Source organism: Mobula hypostoma, chromosome 5 (genome assembly GCF_963921235.1).
Source record: "Mobula hypostoma chromosome 5, sMobHyp1.1, whole genome shotgun sequence".
Taxonomy (NCBI): domain Eukaryota; kingdom Metazoa; phylum Chordata; class Chondrichthyes; order Myliobatiformes; family Myliobatidae; genus Mobula; species Mobula hypostoma.
The window spans coordinates 169637096-169659067 of record NC_086101.1 but is presented as its reverse complement, the minus strand read 5'-3'; the positions used below and the strand labels follow the sequence as shown (position 1 = coordinate 169659067).

The 21972-nt window shown below is 41.4% G+C and overlaps 1 protein-coding gene across 3 annotated transcripts in view; it reads left to right on the top strand.

Annotated features, from left to right (window-relative positions):
* The window catches only part of snx25 (sorting nexin 25), a 294956-nt gene that overhangs the window by 87740 nt on the left and 185244 nt on the right, over window positions 1-21972 (top strand). For all 3 annotated transcript variants that reach the window (XM_063049392.1, XM_063049391.1, XM_063049390.1), the window contains exon 4: window positions 9709-9925. In XM_063049392.1, coding sequence (XP_062905462.1) covers window positions 9709-9925 — 217 coding nt within the window. The remainder of the gene's footprint in view (window positions 1-9708; window positions 9926-21972) is intronic.

The following is a 21972-nucleotide window of genomic DNA, read 5'->3' as shown; positions in this document are numbered from 1 at the left end:
CACATGTAATCTTGTCACCAATAGTGAAATAGCTTTGGGAAAAGCTTTTAAAACTTGCATGAAAAGAGATGGCTGTCAGCCTGCTATAGATATGTCACGATACTTGGACATCTTAAATTTATTTCAAACACTGAAAGGACTGTAGTCTACATTGTAATCTAAAGCACCATTTAATTTAAAAAAAATGTCTTTTGGTACATTAATATATTTCATACCTTTTGAGCTTTTGTTAACTTTTTAAAGGACATGTTTTTAAAGGGAAACACATAGTTTATCTTCCTGGATTATTGGTAAAATGCACATTAATTTTCCATGGGCTTCAGGGATAAATTGCCTTGTTTTATCAGCGATTTTGAAACATTCTTCCTTGCCTGCTGTAAATTTAGATAATGTGCCCTTTGTATGTGCAATTCACCAGCCTTCTTACATGTGTTTATTATAGCTTCGTTCCACTGCAGTAACAAGATGAAAGCTTCTAATGCCTCCATTTCCATTGCAGCACAATTGTGCATGCCTTCAGACCCCTAGGCCTGAGGCTTTTCAGTTCTCTGCCGGAATGTGCTTTTGTCCTCTATATTACACTTTTTTGCCGGACTATTACCTGTCTGATTATTTTTCTTTAATTTAGCTATGTCAAATTTAATTTGATAATTGTTTCCATGTTGAAAGTGCTTGTTTAAAAACTGCGATTTTATTAGGGATGTCTGTTGACAATTTGGAACTGGGGGATGTACACTCTCCTAATATGGGAACATGCCAAGGTTGACCCATGTGGAATGCTTTTTCTTTTTGAACAGCATATTGTTTTCTATCTGGCTCTTAAATCTGACTTCCCAGCTACAGATGTAATTACTGCACTAGCTACTGAGAGGGTACTGGTTCCCTGATATTTAAGAGCAAAGTAACACAATGATTGTGTTAGGGTTGTGGTGGTGAGAGGCCATCACATCGGGCAAAGTACTTGTGATTATGGTGGGAGAGGAGAGAGTGGAGTGGAAGAGGGGCAGCTGTTGGTAGGGAAGACGAGAGAGCTCCTGTGCAACGAGGAATTTTCTTTAGAGTTGGGACTTTGTGCCTGTCTGTGTCCGGTTTCTCAACTTGGGGAAAATGTGTACCGTACAACATCAGACAATTTCACTGAGGAAGCCTGATGTTACAAACACGAGAAAATCTGCAGACACTGGAAATCCAAAGCAACACAGACAATATGCTGGAGGAACTCAGCAGGCCAGGCAGGATCTATGGAAAAGACTAAGCAGCCACTGTTTTCGGCCGAGACCCTTCATCAGGCCTGGTGTGGTGGCGGGAGGATGGGGTGAGGGCAGATGTGAGTGAAATGGAAGAGATGCAGATGAGGGCAGTGTTGATGGTGGAGGAAGGGAAAGCCCTTTATTTGAAGAACAAGGATATCGCAGCAGTTCTGGAATGAAAAGCCTCACCTTGAGAGCAGATACGGCAGAGATGGAGGAACTGAGAGAAGGGGATGGCATTTTTACAAGTGATCAGATAGGAGGAGGTATAGTCTGGATAGCTGTGAGAGTCAGTGGGTTTGTGAAAGATATCAGTAGATAAGCTGTCTCCAGAGATGGAGACAGAGAGATCAAGAAATGGGAGGGAGGTGTTGGAAGTGGACCAAGCAAATTTGAGGGCAGGGTGGAAGCTGGTGACAGAGTTGAAGGAATCGATTAGCTCAGCATGGGTGCAGGAAGCAGTACCAATGCAGTTGTTGATGTAGCGGTGCTGGTGTAGGCTAGTAACATGGACTGTTCCACATAGCCAACAAAACAGGCAGACGTAGCTGGGACCCATGGCTGATGTTAAAATGTTGATAAAGAATCCAGTCACTCCCCAGCAGGCTACTGGAATGCTGAAATATCTACCATTGGAGAAAAGGTGTGTGGATGTATGTACAAAACTTTTGGAAGTATTCTTCAAGTTTAAATGTAAACTGCCTCTAAATGCTTCTGTTGTCCAAGTTGCTGTAGTATTTGATTAATACCAAGGGCTCAGTCATTGTGTGATTATTTTTGTGTTTTGAAAATTAAATGAAACTGTAGCATCTTTTTAATGTTGGATGAATATGTTGCATTTTCAGGATATGATGCTTTGTGCCATATCGCAGGCCAACGAATGTAATGATGTCAGTTGATTTTTTTTGTATCTATTATAAGTTGCTCTCAAGAGACCCTAGTGCTGCTGCTGTAGAAAAAATGATTTATGCAATCTATTCCCAGTTGCCCTTCTGCTCAGTGACCTGGATTAGTTTGTGTGTAGCTGGCAGCTCAATAAACCGAGCAACACCTGTAACAGGAGTTTTCTTTGTTGTGGCCTGCAACCCATATCCCTTTAGCTATAATGGTGTTTCAAATAACCGGACAGTGCTGTGATATAATGGACAACTCACACATTTTGGAAGCTTCATCGAATGAAAAAATATTGAAAGGAAGCTTCTAAATATCATGGGCTGAAATGCATTAATAAATGAGTTTAGGCCAGTCCTAGTTTATGGCGAGACCACTAACTAAGTCAGTTATATCACAGCATGTCTTTTATTATTGCTGTTACTTGATTCCATCAAAGATTTTCCATGCTTGTACAGGAGCAATAATAGTTGTTTTGATTTTTATTACTTACACAAAAAGCAAAATTATGTAGAGCTTTAAAACTAATGGGAGTCTGATTCATCCTGCGATGTTGAATTCTAATCTGTGTTGTTAAATCCATTATTAGTAAAGATTAATACTTGGAGCTTCAATTTACTTTTGAGGGAGACAAGGGCCATTGAATGTGCAAAAGTCTCCCAAGTTGGATAGGCTATAAAGTCTTGGATATAATAATTGAGGGATGTCAATTTAGTAATGCGGAAAGAATTAGGCCACAGTTGACAAGGTATAAAAGTTGAAATGATTTAGAAGCTCAAATTAAGTGCCTGATCATAAAAAAAAGACTTGAAAAGATGAACTCTGGTTAGACTCTTTTCTGAATATATGATAGTGGAAGAATGTTTGCGAATATCATTTCAGATGCAATGTTTGCAAATATCTTTCCTCTCATTGTATGCATTCATCTGTGCTCTAGTGTGGGATGGTAGAGCCATGTGATACTGGATGCAAAGATACAGCATTTGCTGGGAAATAGTGGCTGGTTTAATCTGCAATGCATTATTAAAGTGGGTATTGTACAGTAATTTGTGGTGAAAGTACGTGGTGAATAATTACAAACTGTTGGGCAATTTATGCTGCTCTATCTTTAGCCTTGAGAGGCAGAGGCCTACTGTTAACCTATCCAAAAGATTTGAGAAAATGCCATAGTTTTAAAGATGAGTTAAATAGGCCACTAAGAAACTTTGATTGAAACCTGAAGAGTATTTTTCATGACTGAATTTATGTCCTAGTCATCCTTTTTAACAACTTTAGTCCAGAAAGGTGGTGGTGGGAGGTGCAGTGATGCATGTAATCGAGCCACGGCCTGTTGGTGCTAGAGATCCAGGTTCAATATTGACCTTGGGTGCTTTCTATGCAGAGTTTGCATGTATCACCCTGTGACTGTGTGGGCTTCCTCCAGGTTTTCTGTATTGCCCGCACCTCTGAGAACTGCAGGTTGATCACTGTAAATTACCTCGAGTGTGGGTGTGTGATAAAATTTTAGAGGTGATGAGAATATGAAGGGAAGAAACGTGGAATTAATATAGGACAAGTACAAGTGAGTGGTAGATAGGGTTGCCAACTGTCCCGTATTAGCCAGGACATCCCGTATACAGTATTGGGCTAAATTGGTTTGTCCCATACGGGACCGCCCTTGTCCCTTGTTTCCCCCGCTAAGGTAGAGCGTTCCTATGAAACCGTTCATAAGCCGAAGAAGCAATTACCATTAATTTATATGGGAAAAATTTTTGAGCGTTCCCAGACCCAAAAAATAACCTACCAAATCATACCAAATAACACATAAAACCTAAAATAACACTAACACATAGTAAAAGCAGGAATGATATGATAAATACACAGCCTATATAAAGTAGAAATAATGTATGTACAGTGTAGTTTCACTTAACAGATTGGGAAGATTAAGCCAAAACCGATTTGTAGAAAAAAATTGGCCCGTACACGCATGCGCACGTCATGTATGCACATGTCATGCATGCACACATTGGTGCCCGCGCAAGACTTCATGGTCATGGTAGCCTTTTTCAAGGTAAACGCAAGTGTCCCGTATTTGACTGCTACTTTTGTCCCTTATTTGGGAGTGAGAAAGTTGGCAACCCTAGTGATAGATGAACTTGGTGGTCTGATCAGCCTGTTTCTGTGTGTTATCTCTCCATGACTGACCCCTGTGGGAGAGTAGTGGTGGAAATTATTCCCTGTCCTTCAAGTCCTTTCATGGTTTTGCTCCACCTTGTCTCTGCAATCTACTTCCAGGCTTAACACATCAGGAGAAATTTGTATAGATGACCAAAAACTTCATCACGCATATGGATTTTAAGGATTGTTTTTGGGGATGGGGTGATGGAATAAAAAGGGGGCAGAGAATGTGTAGGAATGAAATTCTAAGCTTGAGACTGACACAGTAGACATTAAAGGCTACCACTGGAAATAAGGAAAAATGGAGTGTCCAAAGTAAATTTATTATCAAAATACTTGTCACCATATACAACTCTGAGATTTGTTTTCTTGCAGGCATACTCAGTAAATCCATAGAATAATAACCATAACATAATCAATGGAAGACTGCACCTAGGGCATTCAACCAGTGGGCAAAAGACAAAAAACTGAGCAAATACAGAAATAAATAAATTATATGTGTGTGTGTGTGTGTATGTGTGTGTATGTGTGTGTGTATATGTATGTGTGTGTATATATATACACACACACACGTACATACACACACATATATATACATATATATATACACACACACACACACACACCGTGGTGGTGGGGTGGTCCTTGATGAATATTATTGGATGGTTGTAAAGTTTTAAAAGGTTACAGATGTCACATGTTTATGCCTTGACAAAAAAGATGATATGGTTAAATGACTGTTATTTTTAGTTTTGTACTAACTCTTGACCAACTGTTACTTAATGCTGTGTTAAGAATGTATCTTTTAGGGAAAGTGATAATTTTGATACCAGATGTCACTAAGATGCATCATGCCTAAAAAAAAATAAAAGTGACATGAGGAAAAACTTGTTTACACAGTGCAAGGTTGGAATCTGAAAAGCATTGCCTTCAGACATGGAGGAGGCATTGTGGTCTCCAAGGGAATTGGATAAATATAAATTGGTTGAGGGAATGTTGTGCAAGGCTCCTGCAAAGATGCCAGGGTATGGAACTATTGAGTCCCTCTGGTACAGAGCCAGCATGTACACAGATGGCTGCCTCCTTCCTGTAAGTGTAATGATAGTGTGTCATTGCAGATGTACAGCAGTTTCAGCCTGAGAACCGCCCCCCCCCCATGCCTTTGAAAAGTGTGATAGAAATCAGGCTGTAGTATCAGTCTATTTATGGCAAATAAAGACAGCAGCCTAACAGATATTACTAGTAGCATACTTAGTCAGTACATGACATCATTCCAGGCCATCATAGATTCTTCTGACACAGATGTAATTTATGTTAGATCAGCATTAAAGTGAACATGTTCCTAAATGAAACTGAGATGAAAAATCGAAGCAGATGTAGGCTATTCAGACCTATGTTTCTGCTGTTCCATTCAGTGAAATCTTGTCTTAGATTTAAACTCACTTTACTATAATAATTCCACACCCTTAATATCTGAAAAGTTGTCAATTTCTTCCTGAAACATTCTCAGTTGTAACACTTAGCTCCTGGGTAGAGAATATGAAAGATTCACTCCGTTTTGAGTAAAGAAATTTTTTTCATGTACGAGCATACAAATTATAAACTGGAAAAGGCTACTCTGGCACTTAAGATCCATTGCAAACTCACCCCTACATTCCCTTCTACTCATACGAGCCTTTCACATCTTTGCTCTGTCTCTGCCTTAAAAGTGGTGTTACGGGTAGATAGTATTGTAAAGACAGCTTTTGGCATATTGGCCTTCATAAATCAGGGCACTGAGTACAGGAGTTGGGATGTTATGTTGAAGTTCTATAAGACATTTGTGAGGCTGAATTTGGAGTGTTGTGTGTGGTACTGGTCAGTTTCCTTCAGGAAAGATATCAATAGTCTTGAAAGAGTACAATGAAAATGTGCAAGGATGTTGCCAGCACTTAAATTATAGGGAAAGGTTGAAGAGGTTAGGATTTTATTCCCTGAAGCACATGAAAAATGAGAGGAGATCTCGCAAAGCTATACAAAATTATGAGGGATATAGAAAGGGTGAATGCACATAGGCTCAGGTTGGGTGACCTGGAGGTCATAGGTTTAGGGTGAAATGTGAAATATGAGGGGAAATTTCTTCTCTCTCAGGGTGAGTGTGAACTGAACTTTAAGTAAAGGTGGTAAATGTAGGTTCAATTATGACATTCAAGAGAAATTTGCATGGGTACAAGGAAGGGATGGTGTTTAGATGGCTATGGTCTGGGTGCAGGTAGATGGGACTAGGGAGAAGATCCAGTCAGCATGGACTAGATGGGCTGAAGGGTCTGATTCAGTGCCATACTACTCTATGACTCTTAACAGCTGAAGGTTCAGGTTCTGAAACCTTTTGGGGAGGGGTGGGGGAAGAGAGAGAAAGATGAAAATGAATATTTTTGCATAATTTTTGCCTCTTAATTGGACAGTGCTTGTTTTTAAACATACCCAACTTCACAGCCTGTTCCGTACCTCCCTCTGGCCTGATCTACACACTGAGTGGCCACTTCATTAGGTATATCTCATTAATGCAAATGTCTAGTCAGCCAATCATGTAAAAGCAACTCAATGCATAAAAACATACACACCTGGTCAAAAAGGTTGAGTTGTTGTTCAGACAAAACATCTGGTCTAAATGGGGAAGCAATGTTATCTAAATGACTTTGACCGTGGAATGATTGTTGGTGCCAGATGGAGTGGTTTGAATCTCTCAGAAACTACTGATCTCCTGGGATTTTCATGTACAACAGTCGCTAGAATTTATAAAGAATGGTGCAGAACACAAGAAAACCCCAGTAAGCAGCAGTTCTGTGGGTGGTGACACCTTGTTACTGAGAGAGGTCAGAGGAGAATGACCAGACTGGTTTAAGCTGACAGAAAAGCAACAACAACTTAAACAACCATGCCTTAAAGAGAGGTGTGCAGAAGTGCATCTCTGAATGTACAACACATCGAACTTTGAAGTGGATGGGCTACAGCAGCAGAAGACCAAGAACATGCACTCAGTGGCCACTTTATTAGGTACAGAAGATACCTACTAAAGTGGCTACTGAGTGTACATTGTTAATTGCTGACAGGACATTGACCAGATGAATTTTTCATTCGCCGCACTCACTCTAATCTACGGCCCTCTGAATTTGCAAACCTCTAAGCAGTTCTGATGAAAGGTCTCAGACTTGAAACATGAATTGTTTATATTGTTTAGCAGGGCACATTGTTCTGGATTTTCTCACAAGAAATGTCCTCTGCACATGCAGCTAATCAGTACCCCTCAGGATCATATTTAGTTTAAATCAAGATCCCCCTCAATCTTTTAAATTTAAGTGGATGCAAGCCTAGATTTTCCAGCCATTCCTCATTTCAGATATTAATTAGTCTGGTAAACTTACTGAACTACAGTTGAAAGTCCCTGTCCAGTACCCTTCAGGCCTGATCAGTGTTGGACTACAGAAAATGCCACACCACAGAAACTGCTTTCTGATCATCTTCCCCTGAGCAGGAAGCTGTTCTTTTTATGTACGGTGAGACAGTTATGGGAAATGGATGCTGGAGAGTTATGAGAACTGCTCCTAGCCCAAAATTTCTGTTTGGCGGAAATAGTTGTCAGCTGAAGTCATTGGCAGCTAAGCTTGCTGAAGTTGCATGTAGGTTAATCAGTACACAGCCAGGCTTCCCTCAGTGCTCAAAGGCCTTGCAAGCAGGAGGTTTGAGAGGTGGTCAGTGGATGCAGCTAGAATTCAAGTCTGGAAATTGAAGTCCCGTCATGGGCTAGACCAACGATTGATACTGAAGATCGGAGCCCAAATCTTGATCAGAAGTTGAAGCCTGATGGCTGAAGCCAGGAGGCTGAAGGCTGAAGGCCTGTTCTGGAGTTGGAGGACTGTGTGTGTGTGTGTGTGTGTGTATTTGCACGCGAGGGAGTGTTGTTGTTTTGTTGCTTCTTGTGTTCTGTTTTGCAGTGTTGTGTTGTTCTGGGCTACATTGGCACTGGACTATGTGGTGACATTTGTGAGTTGCCCCCAGCACATCCCTAGAATGTATTGGTCGTGAACATAAATGCATGAAGTTCTGGCTTCCTTACCTGTGGAAAGAAGTACTGGCTTTGGAAGCAGTGTGGAGGAGATCACCAGGTCGATTCCAGAGATGAGAAAGGATTGAGTCACCTGGGACTATAATCACTAGAATTCAGAAAAATAAGAGGGTTTTTTTTTTCTTGAAGCATATAAAATTTTGAAAGGGATAGTCAAGATAGAAGTAGAAGAGTTGTTTCCACTGCGTACATGAGACTAAAACTAGGGGACATAGCCTCAAGATTCGGGAGAATAGATTAAGGACTTAGAAAAGGAGAACCTGCTTTTCCCTGAAAGCAGTGAATCTGTGAAATTCTCTGCCCGGGGAAGCATTTACTTAATTAAATATATTTAAGACACAGTTAGATTTTTGCATAACAGGCGAATTAAGGGTTATGGGGAAAAGTTAGGTAGGTGGAGCTGAGTTCACGGCCAGATCAGCCATGATCTTATTGAATGACAGAGCGGGCTTGGTGGGTCAGATGGCCTACTCCTCCTGCTCCTAGTTCCTGTGTTCTCATATAACGTAATACAGTTGTCATCTGAAAATTGAGACCCACGCATTAATTATCTCACCATATATATCCTTTAGGATCCATGGATGTAATCCATGTGAACCAGAGCCACTGCTCTATATGGCCACCTCTTGCACTGAGATTGTAAACCTTGTTTCTACGCAGTCCACCTAAAGCAAACTTGCATTCCTGCATCAATCTTTTCAAACCCCATGAAACTTTAAGGCATATACTATATAATTTTGTTAGATGAGAAAAGCATTCTGAGACTGGGCCTGTTCTCCAAAATAGTTGATGATTGTCCCTTTGTCACTGATTTTCTGACAGTAATGTGAATTATTACTACCTCCTTTTATTGAAACTGTGAGCATATTTGTTTTATTAATATAAAAAAGCAAGATGTCCACTTGAAATGAACATAGTTATTTTAAAATTCTATCTGGTGCTTGTCTCTGACATTGCAAAAATTCCCCATACTACTCCAGAACTCAGGACCTAGAAAAGCCCATAATTCTGTTGCTCTATTGATCACCAAGTGAGCCAGACTGCCTCTTAGTATGTTAATTGGTACCTAACTATGCATATAGAAGTTTGAATGATAAACTCTTGTTGACTCCTGTTTGGACTAGGCTTGCGTTCCATTCTCAGACAATGCTACCCTTGTTTTGTGATCTTTGCACTACTTAGTTGAATTATATTGCCAATGAAGTTCTCAATGTCACTCATTTTAAGACAAATTTTGTATTTTTTTTGTGCTTGAAATGTACGGCATTCATAGTGATCTTACTGTATGTATGCTTTGTGTTTCAGTTTTTGACTATAGCTATAGGGACTACATCCTTTCTTGGTACGCGAATATCAGCAAAGATGAAGGACATTTGTATCAGATGCTTTCAGAGGACTTCTGGGAAATAGCAAAGCAACTGCGGTCTCGTCTGGGTAACATTGACATCGTTAAGGTTGTTTGCAATGATGTTGTACGGACTGTACTCACTCACTTCTGTGACCTCAAGGCGGCAAACTCAAGGTAAAAGATTAATTCAAAATGTGTACACTCATTTGTCCTGTATTATTATTTGTATCACAATGTCCACAGTAACTCGAAGTACATTAAGTGTTAGGTAGCAATAAGAACAAGAATCTAGTTTTATATCACTCTTGTCTTACTGAGCTGAGAGCAATTGTACTGATCCAATTGAGATTCAGATTATTGTCAAATACATCAGGGTGTAATGAAGTTACATGTATCTTGCCTTAAGTCAACCCTCACAGAGCTAAGTTTAATTGCAACATTTGTTGTATGTTTGCTCTTTACAAATGGATTGTTAAAACAATCTTTTCTTTGCTTATTAGTCATTCCCACATTCCCTCTAAACTCAAAAGTCATAATTTGATACAAATAGCTTAATGGCACCCTTAAGTAGAGAGTTAACCAAATTTTCCAAAGAATGTGCTTAGTTCACTGATTGTGTGTTTGTTGGTGGGGAAGAACATTGGAAAGAAATGTAAAGGAGAGCTGAATAAAAATTTTGGAAACTATTCAAATAACTGAATAATACCTATCCGTCTGTCCCCTCACAGAATTGTAATCGCAGAAATTTGTCCGTATCACTTGTCCCAAGAGATGAGTCTGGTTAATTTTTTTGTACATTGAATTTCTAGTCCAGATATTGGTGGTAAGGGAGGCAAATGCAATGTTAACATTCATTTTGAGAGGATTAGAATTTAAAAACAAGGATGTGATGCTGAGGCTTTATAAGACATTGGTCAGACCGCACTTGGAGTGTTGTGAGCAGTGTTCAAGTTCAAGTATATTGTCATCTGACTGTACATATACATAATCAAACGAAACAACATTACCCTAGACCAGGGTGCACCCACAAAATGTATCACACACAGCACATAGAACAAAATATTACCACAAATATGCTAATAAAATGTCATTCAATGTGGGTAGTATGCAACACAGGTAAATATTAAACAACTCACTGCCCTTGTGACAAGACCTCAGTGCTGGCAGGGTATTCATTAGACTCACAGTCTCAAGGAAGAAGCTGTTACTCAGTCTGGCTGGCCTGGTCCTGATGTTCCTGTACCCCCTTCCTGACTGTAGTGGCTCAAAGAGATTGTGAGATGGGCGGTAGGGATCCTCAACAGTGCTTTGGGCCGCCTTAGTAAATATCACAAATAGTTGGGGTGGGGTGGGGAGGGAGACCTCGGTAATCCTCTTGGCAGTTTTTTACTATCCTCTGCAGAGGCTTGCCATCCGATGTTTTGCAGTTTCCATACTGCACAATGATGCAGCTAGAGGGGACACCCTTGAAGGTGCTCCTGTCGAAAGTTGTGAGAATGGGGGAGAGGAGCCTTGCATGCCTCAGGAAAGGAAATTGCCTTTTAAACTCACGAGAGAGCATAGGCCATCAAATTATTTTTGCTGTTGATGTTTCTGTAGCAGGCAATTTCTTTTTTATTTTTTACGAGGTCGAGTTGCTAGCTCGATGCTTAACCCAGCACGGATGGAAAGCATGCCAGGGGAGCTGGCTGGGTTCGAACTCGGGAGCCTTCACTCTGAAGTCCGGCGCTGATGCCGTCTCCTCAGAAAAAGTAGATGGTGCTAAGCAGCCTTGATGAGGTGTTGTGAGTCCAGGTTAGATCATCCATATACACACCAAGGAACTTTGTGCTCTTCACTCTATCCATGGCAGAGCCATTGATGTGCGGTGGAGAGTTGTCGATCTGCACCTTCCTGAAGTCCATAATTATCTCACTTGTCTTGCCCATGTTGGGTTTCAGGTTGTTGTTCTCACACTATTTGACAAGCCTCTCTACTTCCTCTCTGTATGATGAGGCCAGCCACTGTTGTACCACCAGCAAACTTGATGATGCAGTTTGACTTGGATCTGGCAGTACAGTCATGAGTCAGCAGCGTGAATGGCAGTGGGCTGAGCACACAATCCTGGGGGACACCAGTGCTCAGCATGATGGAGCTTGAAATGTTGCTGTCAATTCAGACTGACTGGAGTCTTTCAGTCAAGAAGTAGCCAGTCACTGATCCTGCATATTCATTAATTTTGACCATAAGACATGGGAGCATAATTAGGCCATTCAGCCCATCAGGTCTACTCTGCCATTCCATCATGGCTGATCCCGGATCCCATTCAACCCCATACACCTGCCTTCTTACCATATCCTTTGATGCCCTGACCAATCAAGAAACAACCAACTTCCCCCTTAAATATACCCACGGCCTTGGCGTGAATTGATGAATGATTGATAGCCACCTCCCTGAATATACTCTAGTCCGTGCTTTCAAAACAGACTGCAGTGCTGAGGTTGAACTCTCTGGCCAGGTCCTGATCTCCCTATAAACTGGTTTGGCCTGTGTGATCCGTGATCTGCATGCAGTGATTACAAAATAGGTATGTAGGTATGTGGTCTGAGTATCCGAGGTGAGGGTGCAGGGGGGGGAGGGGGTGGGAGAGGGACAGCGCTGTTGGCTCTACGAATGTTGCTATATTATATTCTCTCCTCTGGGTGTGAAGTTGACATACTGGTAGAACTTTGGCAGGATTGTTTTTCAGTTAGCATGATTGAGGTCACCAGCAACAATGAAGAAACGACTGTGTTGAGTGGCTTTGAGGCTATTTATCTAAGTAAGGATGTGCTGGTATTGGAGAAGGTCCAGAGGAGGTCCACGAGAATGATCCTGAGAAGGAAAGAGTTAACGTAGAAGGAGCATTTGATGCCTCTGGGGATCTCATTGAAACCTATCGAATATTGAAAAGATGAATATAGGGTGGACATGGGGAAGTTGTTTCCTATAGTGGGAGAGTCTAGGAACAAAGAACACAGCCTCAGACTACAAGAAAATTCCTTTAGAACAGCAATGAGGAATTTCTTTAGCTAGGAGGTGGTGGAATTCATTGCTACAGACTGCCTTAGAGGTGAAGTCATTGGGTATATTTAAAGCGGAGGTTAATAGGTTCTTAATTTGTAAATGTGTTAAAGGTTATTGAGAGAATGCAGGAGTATGGGACTGAGAGAGATAATAAATAAGCCATGATGGAATGGTGGAGCAGACTTGATGGGCTGAATGGCCTGATTCTGCTCCTGTGAACTATGGTCTAATATCAAAGAGGCCATTAATGCATTGTGACAATGCTAGTTCATTGAAGGAATTCTCATTCTAATTCCTGTTGGTTGTATCTTGTTTTCTTCAAAATATTATGTTTGCCCACTTCCCTTTTCACTGCAAATATTTTGAAAACTGCATTAGTGGAATAGGAGTATCACTGGCAAAACCCCTAATTCTCCTTTAAGAAGGTGGTAGTTTGTTAATGCTTTATAAAAAGTTACTGTCTGCAAGAGATTCTAAGGGTGCTGGTAATCGAGCAGGATGCACAAAATGCTGGAGGAATTCGGCAAGTCAAGCAACATCTATGGAGGGGAATAAATAGTCAACATTTTGGGCCCAGACACTTCATCAGGATTGAAAAGGAAGTGGGTAGAAGCCAATATAAGAAGTTGTGGGCAGGGAGGTGGGGAAGGAGTAGAACTGGCAGGTGATAAATGCAAATCTGCTTGAGTACATGGTTGAAGCATGAGAGGGGGAGCAGTGAGGGAGGGACTCACTGAACTCACACTGAAGAGAAAATCTAAGCTTCAGGGTTATTCCCAAATTCTGAACAAAAGTCTCTAGCATATAGATTGTTAAAGGAATGATGAGATATTTACTACTCGAGCTGGTGTGTAACTTGGGAAAGAACTACAACTAAAAGTGTTCACGTATGCCTAATACCACACTCTTTCCCAGGAGTAGAAGTCATGAGTTTGAGAAACACTGCCAAAGAAATCTTGGTGAGATGCTGAAATTAATTTTGTACTATCCCCAAGAGGACATGGGGAATCAAATTTGGAGTAGGCTATTTGGTACTGGTGCCTTCTCTGTTATTCAGTTAGATTATGGCTGACCTTTTACATTAGAAAAGACTTCCTGCAATAAGCAGATATCAGTTGATTATTTTTTTGGATGTTGAAGGAATTGATCTATCTGCTCTTGAATGTATTTGGTTACTGAGCCTCCACTGACCTTTTTGGTAGAAAATTATAAGAATCACTACCCCAGATGAAGATATTTAATTTTATTCCTGGAAAAACCTTCCCTAAACTGAGACTGTGAACCCTGATTGTAGGCACTTGTGTGAATTTTCTTTGTTTTAATGCAATTTTACATTTTTCTAAACTCAATTTTCTTAATCTATCTTTGCGGGATAAATTTCACAGTGCACAAATTGGTCTGCATAATTACATTGTGTTGGCTTTTACTTCTGTACTCAAACCCTCTTCCAATAAAGACTAGCAGACATTTTGTCTTACTGATTATTGAGTCCTGGTGAGATATTATTTTGAAGACTGTTTTCAAGTCAGGTCTTATTACTCAAGAAAGGACATTCTTGCTATAGAGAGTTCACCAAATTGATTTGGTTGTTGGATGTTGGTTTGTTGTACCAGGAGAAGTTAAGTAATCTGGATGTATACGCTTGGGTCATTGGGGAAAACCGAGGTGAACTCATTCATACTTATACTATCCTTAATGGGTTTTATAGGGTAGTTTTTCTTGGCTGTGATGTCCAGGATCAGATGGATGAAATCAGGGGTTGGCTGTTCAGGTGAAAGATGAAAATAAATATGAGGGTAGTGTTCTTTTGGAAATCTGTACCGAAGAGGGCAGAAGAGGTTCAGTCACTAACTGTGTTCAAGACAGTAAATGATGAGTCTTCAGTTATCAAACGAATCAGCAGGTGCTGAGTTAGTGCTGGAAAGTAGCACTCAGGTAAAGGCTAAACATGATCTTGTTGATGAGAACAGAAACAAGGGACCCAATAGCCAACTTCAGCTTCTGTTTCCTTTGTTCTAATTGCATGCTGAACCTGCATGTTAACTTATGGAGAGTGTTTTGGAGACAACTTTTGGAGAGATTTCAGACCATCTTACTAGGGTATGGACTGGGCAGCCTCCTAATCCAAAAATCACTTTTGTGTTACATTTTTATCCCAGGAAATCAATCCTCAGTGAACACACCAACACACCCAATTTCACAGGCTCTAATTTTGTTTAAGAAGATCTTGTGCAGAACCTTATCGGTAAAGAAAAGATTAAAAATTAGCTTTATTTGTTACGTGCATCGAAACATACAGTGAAATGTGCCATTTGTGTCAACAACCAACACAGTCTGAGGATATGCTGGGGGCAGCCTGCAAGTGTTGCCGTGACTGCCATGCCAACATAACATACCCACAACTTACTAGCCTGTATCCTGTATGTCTTCGGAATGTGAGAGGAAACAGGAATGGTCTCTGGTAGGACATACACACCCCTTGCAGACAGTGGTGGGAATTGAACCCAAAATTCTGATTGCTGGCACTGTAAATTATTATGCTAGCCACTACACTACTTGTGCAGCCCACCTCTGCTTCCATGCCTCCCACAAGTGCAAAGACATTCACTTGTTACTTCCTTATCTATTCTGGTAGTTAGAACTTCAAATAAACATTCTCAAACTGATTTTGTCAAACATTACTTTCTTTTCATAAAGTCGTGTTAACTCTGCCCAGTTCTATTGCTGCTTAGGATGGTGGTACTCTTAGTATCACTCCCTCAAAACAGTAGAGGTTTATTGTGCAATGTACAGTAAGAGAGTTCACTGTGAGGAGCTGTGTAGAAATGTCACTGTTGTCCTGATATAAAGTATCTACATGATATAAGCAAAGGTAGCCTTGGGAAAAAAAAAATCACTTGTGAAATAATTCATTTAAGCCAATGTAAGCCTGAGGGCCACTGAGACAAATGATTTAATTGATTGATTTATTACGAAAGCTGTGGAAATAAGAGGACTATTTTGGAGCTGAAGAGGATGCAGATGTTGCGTATCTCAGACAGTTTCTCATAGATCCCTATTGCTCTTGCTCTCATGACTTCCTTTCTTTGTTCCATTTAACTTAACTTTTTTATTTGGCTGACACAGCTGACATTTTCTGCATTAGTGCAGAATATTATGCTGATCTAAGGAGTTTCCATCCATGACATAAAATAGTGTAATATTCAAGAGTAACTTTGTCTCTCTAATCCCAGGTGCAAGAACTTAATTTTAATTTACTTAAGGGAAGCAGGGAAGGTTCTCCATCTTCTTCATCATGTCAATGGTTTTCAATCTAATTTAAATTTAATTGTCATTCAACTATACATGAATATTCATGATACAACCAAATTAGATAGCGTTACAATGGGTCAAGGTGCTAACACACACATTACCAACAGTCTCAGACAAGGACACATTTATAGAATAAGAGTTGCAACACTCCCTAGCCTTTGTATATACAAGCACATATAGATGCAGAATATTCATGTATGTAGTCCAGATCTCCCTCGGTTTTTACTGCTGTCATGCAAGTCTCAGGTGGAGATTCAGGAATACCATTGTACTCAGATGTAGAAGGATTCTTCATTTTCCGTAACAGTATTGTTTTACCAGTCAGAGTTATTAGCCCCAAGCTGACCGCACCCGCCCCCCCGAACCAGGAGGACTGGTGGACCACTCTTAGATTGACCTCTACCCTTTGACCTGTTTGGCATGGGTGACCCTATGAAGAGTCAAAGCATAAATCCCTTCCTCCAGCCAACATGGCTCTCCAGATCATTAAGGCATGCAAGTCTCCGAACCCAATGACAAAATTGTGGTCCTCCTCGAAGAACTTAATTTTAAAATGATGTCCATATTAATAATTCACATTCTGTATTACTGGGACTTGACCAAACCGCATTCCTTTCCATTTCATTTCATTGGCTGAGTGGTGGCACAATGCATGTACAACAGATCTTTGTCTGTATTATACTAGTATAGTATGCAGCCAAAGGCATCTTAGCTATGCTCTGGACAGCAGAATCAGTGTAATTATACATCAGCGTTATTCTGGGAGTTAGGTGCAAAGTTGAAAGACAGGACCTCCAGGGTTGCAATCTCAGAATTGCTACCCGTGCCACCTGCTAGTGGGGCTAGAAATAGGAAGATAATGCAGCTAACTATGTGGCTAAGGAGTTGGTGCAGGAGGGAGGGCTTCATGTTTCTGGACAATTGGGCCTTGTTCCAGGGAAGGTGGGACCTGTTCCAACGGGACGAGTTGCACCTGAACTGTAGGGGGACTAACATCCTTGCAGGAAGGTTTGCTAGTGCTGCTCTGGGGGGGTTTAAACTAGATTTGCAGGGGGAGGGGAACCAGAGTGTTAGAGCAGATAGTGAGGTAGAGGAGGATAAAGGTCATGCGAGAACTGCAAGTATAGTGTATGGAGTAAAGCCAGATCTAACATATAAAGAGGCTTTGAGGAAAGAGAAACAGAATAAAGGGTGTTAAGTTAGAAGGGCTAAACTGCGTGTACTTCAATGCAAGAAGCATCAGGAACAAAGGTGATGAACTGAGAGCTTGGATGCATACATGGAACTATGATGTAGTGGCCATTACAGAGACTTGGCTGGCACCAGGGCAGGCATGGATTCTCAATATTCCTGGATTTCAGTGCTTTAAAAGGGATAGAGAGGGGGGAAAAGGGGAGGAAGGGTGGCATTACTGGTCAGGGATACGACTAAAGCTACAGAAAGGTTGGGTAATGTAGCAAGATCCTCTTTTGAGTCAGTATGGATAGAAGTCAGGAACAGGAAGGGAGCAGTTACGCTACTGGGAGTATTCTATAGGCTCCCTTGTAGCAGTAGAGATACCGAGGAGCAGATTGGGAGGCAGATTTTTGAAAGGTGCGAAAATAACAGGGTTGTTATCATGGGTGACTTTAATTTCCCTAATATTGATTGGCCCCTGATTAGTTCCAATGGTTTAGACAGGGTAGAGTTTGTTAAGTGTGTCCAGGACGGATTCCTGTCACAGTATGTTGACAGGCCAACTAGGGGGAATGCCATACTAGATCTAGTATTAGGTAACGAACCGTGTCAGGTCACAGATCTCTCAGTGGGTGAGCATCTGGGGGACAGCGACTACCCACTCCCTGGCCTTTAATATTATCATGGAAAAGGATAGAATCAGAGAGGACAGGAAAATTTTTAATTGGGGAAGGGCAAATTATGAGGCTATAAGGCTAGAACTTGTGGGTGTTAATTGGGATGATGTTTTTGCAGGGAAATGTACTATGGACATGTGGTTGATGTTTAGGGATCTCTTGTAGGATGTCAGGGATAAATTTGTCCCGGTGAGGAAGGTAAAGAATGGTAGAGTGAAGGAACCATGGATGACAAGTGAGGTAGAGAATCTAGTCAGGTGGAAGAAGGCAACATACATGAGGTTTAGGAAGCAAGGATCAGATGGGTCTATTGAGGAATATAGGGAAGCAAGAAAGGAGCTTAAGAAGGGGCTGAGGAGAGCAAGAAAGGGGCATGAGAAGGCCTTGGCTAGGGTAAAGGAAAACCCCAGGGCATTCTTCAATTATGTGAAGAACAAAAGGATGACAGGAGTGAAGATAGGACCGATTAGAGATAAAGGTGGGAAGATCTGCCTGGAGGCTGTGGAAGTGAGCGAGGTCCTCAATGAATACATCTCTTCGGTATTCACCAAAGAGAGGGAACTTGATGACGGTGAGGACAATATGAATGAGGTTGATGTTTTGGAGCATGATGATATTAAGGGGGAGGAGGTTTGGAGTTGTTAAAATACATTAGGATGGATAAGTCCCCGAGGCCTGACGGAATATTCCCCAGGCTGCTCCACGAGGCGTGGGAAGAGATTGCTGAGCCTCTGACTAGGATCTTTATGTCCTCGTTGTCCATGGGAATGGTACTGGAGGATTGGAGGTAGGCGAATATTGTCCCCTTGTTCAAAAAAGGTGGTAGGGATAGTCTGGGTAATTATAAACCAGTGAGCCTTACATCTGTGGTGGGAGAGCTGTTGGAAAAGATTCTTAGAGATTGAATCTATGGGCATTTAGAGAATCATGGTCTGATCAGGGACAGTCAGCATGGCTTTGTGAAGGGCAGATCGTGTCTAACGTATAGATGAGGGTAGCGCAGTGGATTTTAGTAAGGCATTTGACAAGGTAGGCTTATTCAGAAAGTCAGAAGGCATGGGATACAGGGGAGTTTGGCCAGGTGGATTCAGAATTGGCTTGCCTGCAGAAAGCAGAGGGTCGTGGTGGAGGGAGTACACTGAGATTGGAGGGTTGTGACTAGTGGTGTCTCACAAGGATCAGTACTGGGACCTCTACTTTTCGTGATTTTTATTAATGACTTAGACGTGGGGGTAGCGGGGTGGGTTGGCAAGTTTGCAGACGACACAAAGGTTGGTGGTGTTGTGGATAGTGCAGAGGTTTGTCGAAGATTGCAGAGAGACATTGATAGGATGTAGAAGTGGACAGAGAAGTGGCAGATGGAATTCAACCCGGAGAAGTGTGAGGTGGTACATTTTGGAAGGACAAACCCCAAGGCAGAGTACAAAGTAAATGGCAGGATACTTGGTAGTGTGGAGGAGCAGAGGGACCTGGGGGTACATGTCCACAGATCCCTGAAAGTTGCCTCGCAGGTAGATAGGGTAGTTAAGAAACCTTATGGAGTGTTAGCTTTCGTAAGTCGAGGGATAGAGTTTAAGAGTCGCGGGGTAATGATGCAGCTCTATAGAACTCTGGTTAGGCCACACTTGGAGTACTGTGTCCAGTTCTGGTCGCCTCACTATAGGAAAGATGTGGAAACATTGGAAAAGGTACAGAGGAGATTTACCAGGATGCTGCCTGGTTTAGAGAGTATGCATTATGATCAGAGATTAAGGGAGCTAGGGCTTTACTCTTTGGAGAGGAGGAGGATGAGAGGAGACATGATAGAGGTATACAAGATATTAAGAGGAATAGATAGAGTGGACAGCCAGCGCCTCTTCCCCAGGGCACCACTGCTCAATACAAGAGGACATGGCTTTAAGGTAAGGGGTGGGAAGTTCAAGGAGGATATTAGAGGAAAGTTTTTTACTCAGAGAGTGATTGGTGTGTGGAATGCACTGCCTGAGTCAGTGGTGGAGGCAGATACACTAGTGAAATTTAAAAGACTACTAGGCAGGTATATGGAGAAATGTAAGGTGGGGGTTTATATAGGAGGCAGGGTTTAAGGGTCGGCACAACATTGTGGTCCAAAGGGCCTGTACTGTGCTGTACTGTTCTATGTTTAGAATATTGTTCCTTTTAAGAGGAAAAGATAGACTTACCCATTTCAAGATTGGGATTTGTAATTTACCAGAGAGTTTGGCAGCAAGTATTTGTTTCTAGATGGCTCTATAAGGCACTGGTAAGACCTCACTTGAAGTACTGTGTGCGGTTTTGTGCTCCTTATTTAAGAAAGGATTTGCTGATGTTGGAGAGGGTTCAGAGAAGATTCACTAGAATGATTCCGGGAATGAGAGGGTTAACATTTGACCGCTCTTGGACTGTACTCCTTGGAGTTTAGAAGAATGAGGGGAGACCTCATAGAAATATTCCAAATGTTGGAAGGCATGGACAGAGTGGATGTGGCAAAGTTGTTTCCCATGGTAGGGGAGTCTAGTACAAGAGGGCATGACTTAAGGAGTGAAGGGCACCCATTCAGAACAGAGATGCGAAGAAATTTTTTTAGCCAGAGGGTGGTGAATCTGTGGAATTTGTTGCCACGGGCGGCAGTGGAGGTCAAGTCATTGGGTGTATTTAAGGCAAAGATTGATAGGTATCTGAGTAGCCAGGTCATCAAAGGTTATGGTGAGAAGGCAGGGGAGTGCGACTAAATGGGAGAATGGATCAGCTCATGATAAAATGGCGGAGCAGACTCGATGGGCGAAATGGCCGACTTTCTGCTCCTTTGTCTTATGGTCTTATGGAAAGCTATAGATTTTGAAGTTTTATTATTGGTTTCAATTGAAATGCTATCGAGCCGTGGCTTGTCATTTGAAGGTGTTCATATTTACTTTTTTTTTGATGTATTGATAAGCCCTATCACATTCTTCAGAGAACTCTAGCATTGTGATAAATGTGCCAGCAATTAATGGTACAGAGTCCTGCCGAAGGCTTTCAGCCTGAAACATCGACTATACTTTTTTCTATAGATGCTGCCTGATCTGCTGAGTTCCTCCAGCATTTTGTGTGTGTTGCTTGAATTTCCAGCATCTGCAGGTTTTCTTTTGTCAGCAATTTTGTTTACCTTTTGTTGTTCTTTGATATAGAACACTGATGTATTATCCCTGTCAACCACGTCATCCTGCCCTCTCTTTGATGCCCTTACTAAATAATTACCTATCAACCTCCAATTTAAGTATACCCAGCAACTTGGCATCCACAGTTGTCTGTGGCAATAAATTCCACAGGTTCACCACCTTCTGGCTAAAGGAATTCTTCCTCATCTCTGTTCGAAAGAGATTTCCTTGACGCTCAGCCTCCTTCTCCTGCACTCTTCCTCTATTGGAAACATCCTCTCCATGTCTACTCCATCTGGACCTTTCAATATTCAGTAGATAGGACATAAACATCGAATGCTGGAGCCACAGAGGTAGTGAGAAATAGAAAGACCATTATGCCTATCTATAGATCCTAACAGGTTGCACAGATAGATATGGTGGTAGAGAAGGGATGGTTGCTTTCGTTAGTCAGGCATTGAATATAAGAACTTGAAGTTCATGGTACAGATTCATGAAACATTGACCATTGGAGTATTGTGTACGTTTCTGGTCACACAATAGGAAAGGGGTGATTGTATTAGAGAGCACAGATGAAAGATTTATCAGAATGTTCCTTGGGATGTAATGTTTCAGTTATGAGGAGAGACTAGGTAGGTTAGGTTTGGTTTTCTTGGAATGAAGGAAGCTAAGAAAGGTATAGATCGGGTAGATAGGGGGAAGATTTTTCACATTACAGAGGTGGCCAATTTCAGAGATTTCAGGGTAAAGTGTAGGAGGATTAAAGGTGATTTGAGGATGAATATTTTTACCCAGAAGGTTGAATTTGAAACACATTTTGTCAAAGAGAACGTACAGGTAATCTCATAACATGTATTTGGGTGAGCACCTGATGCAT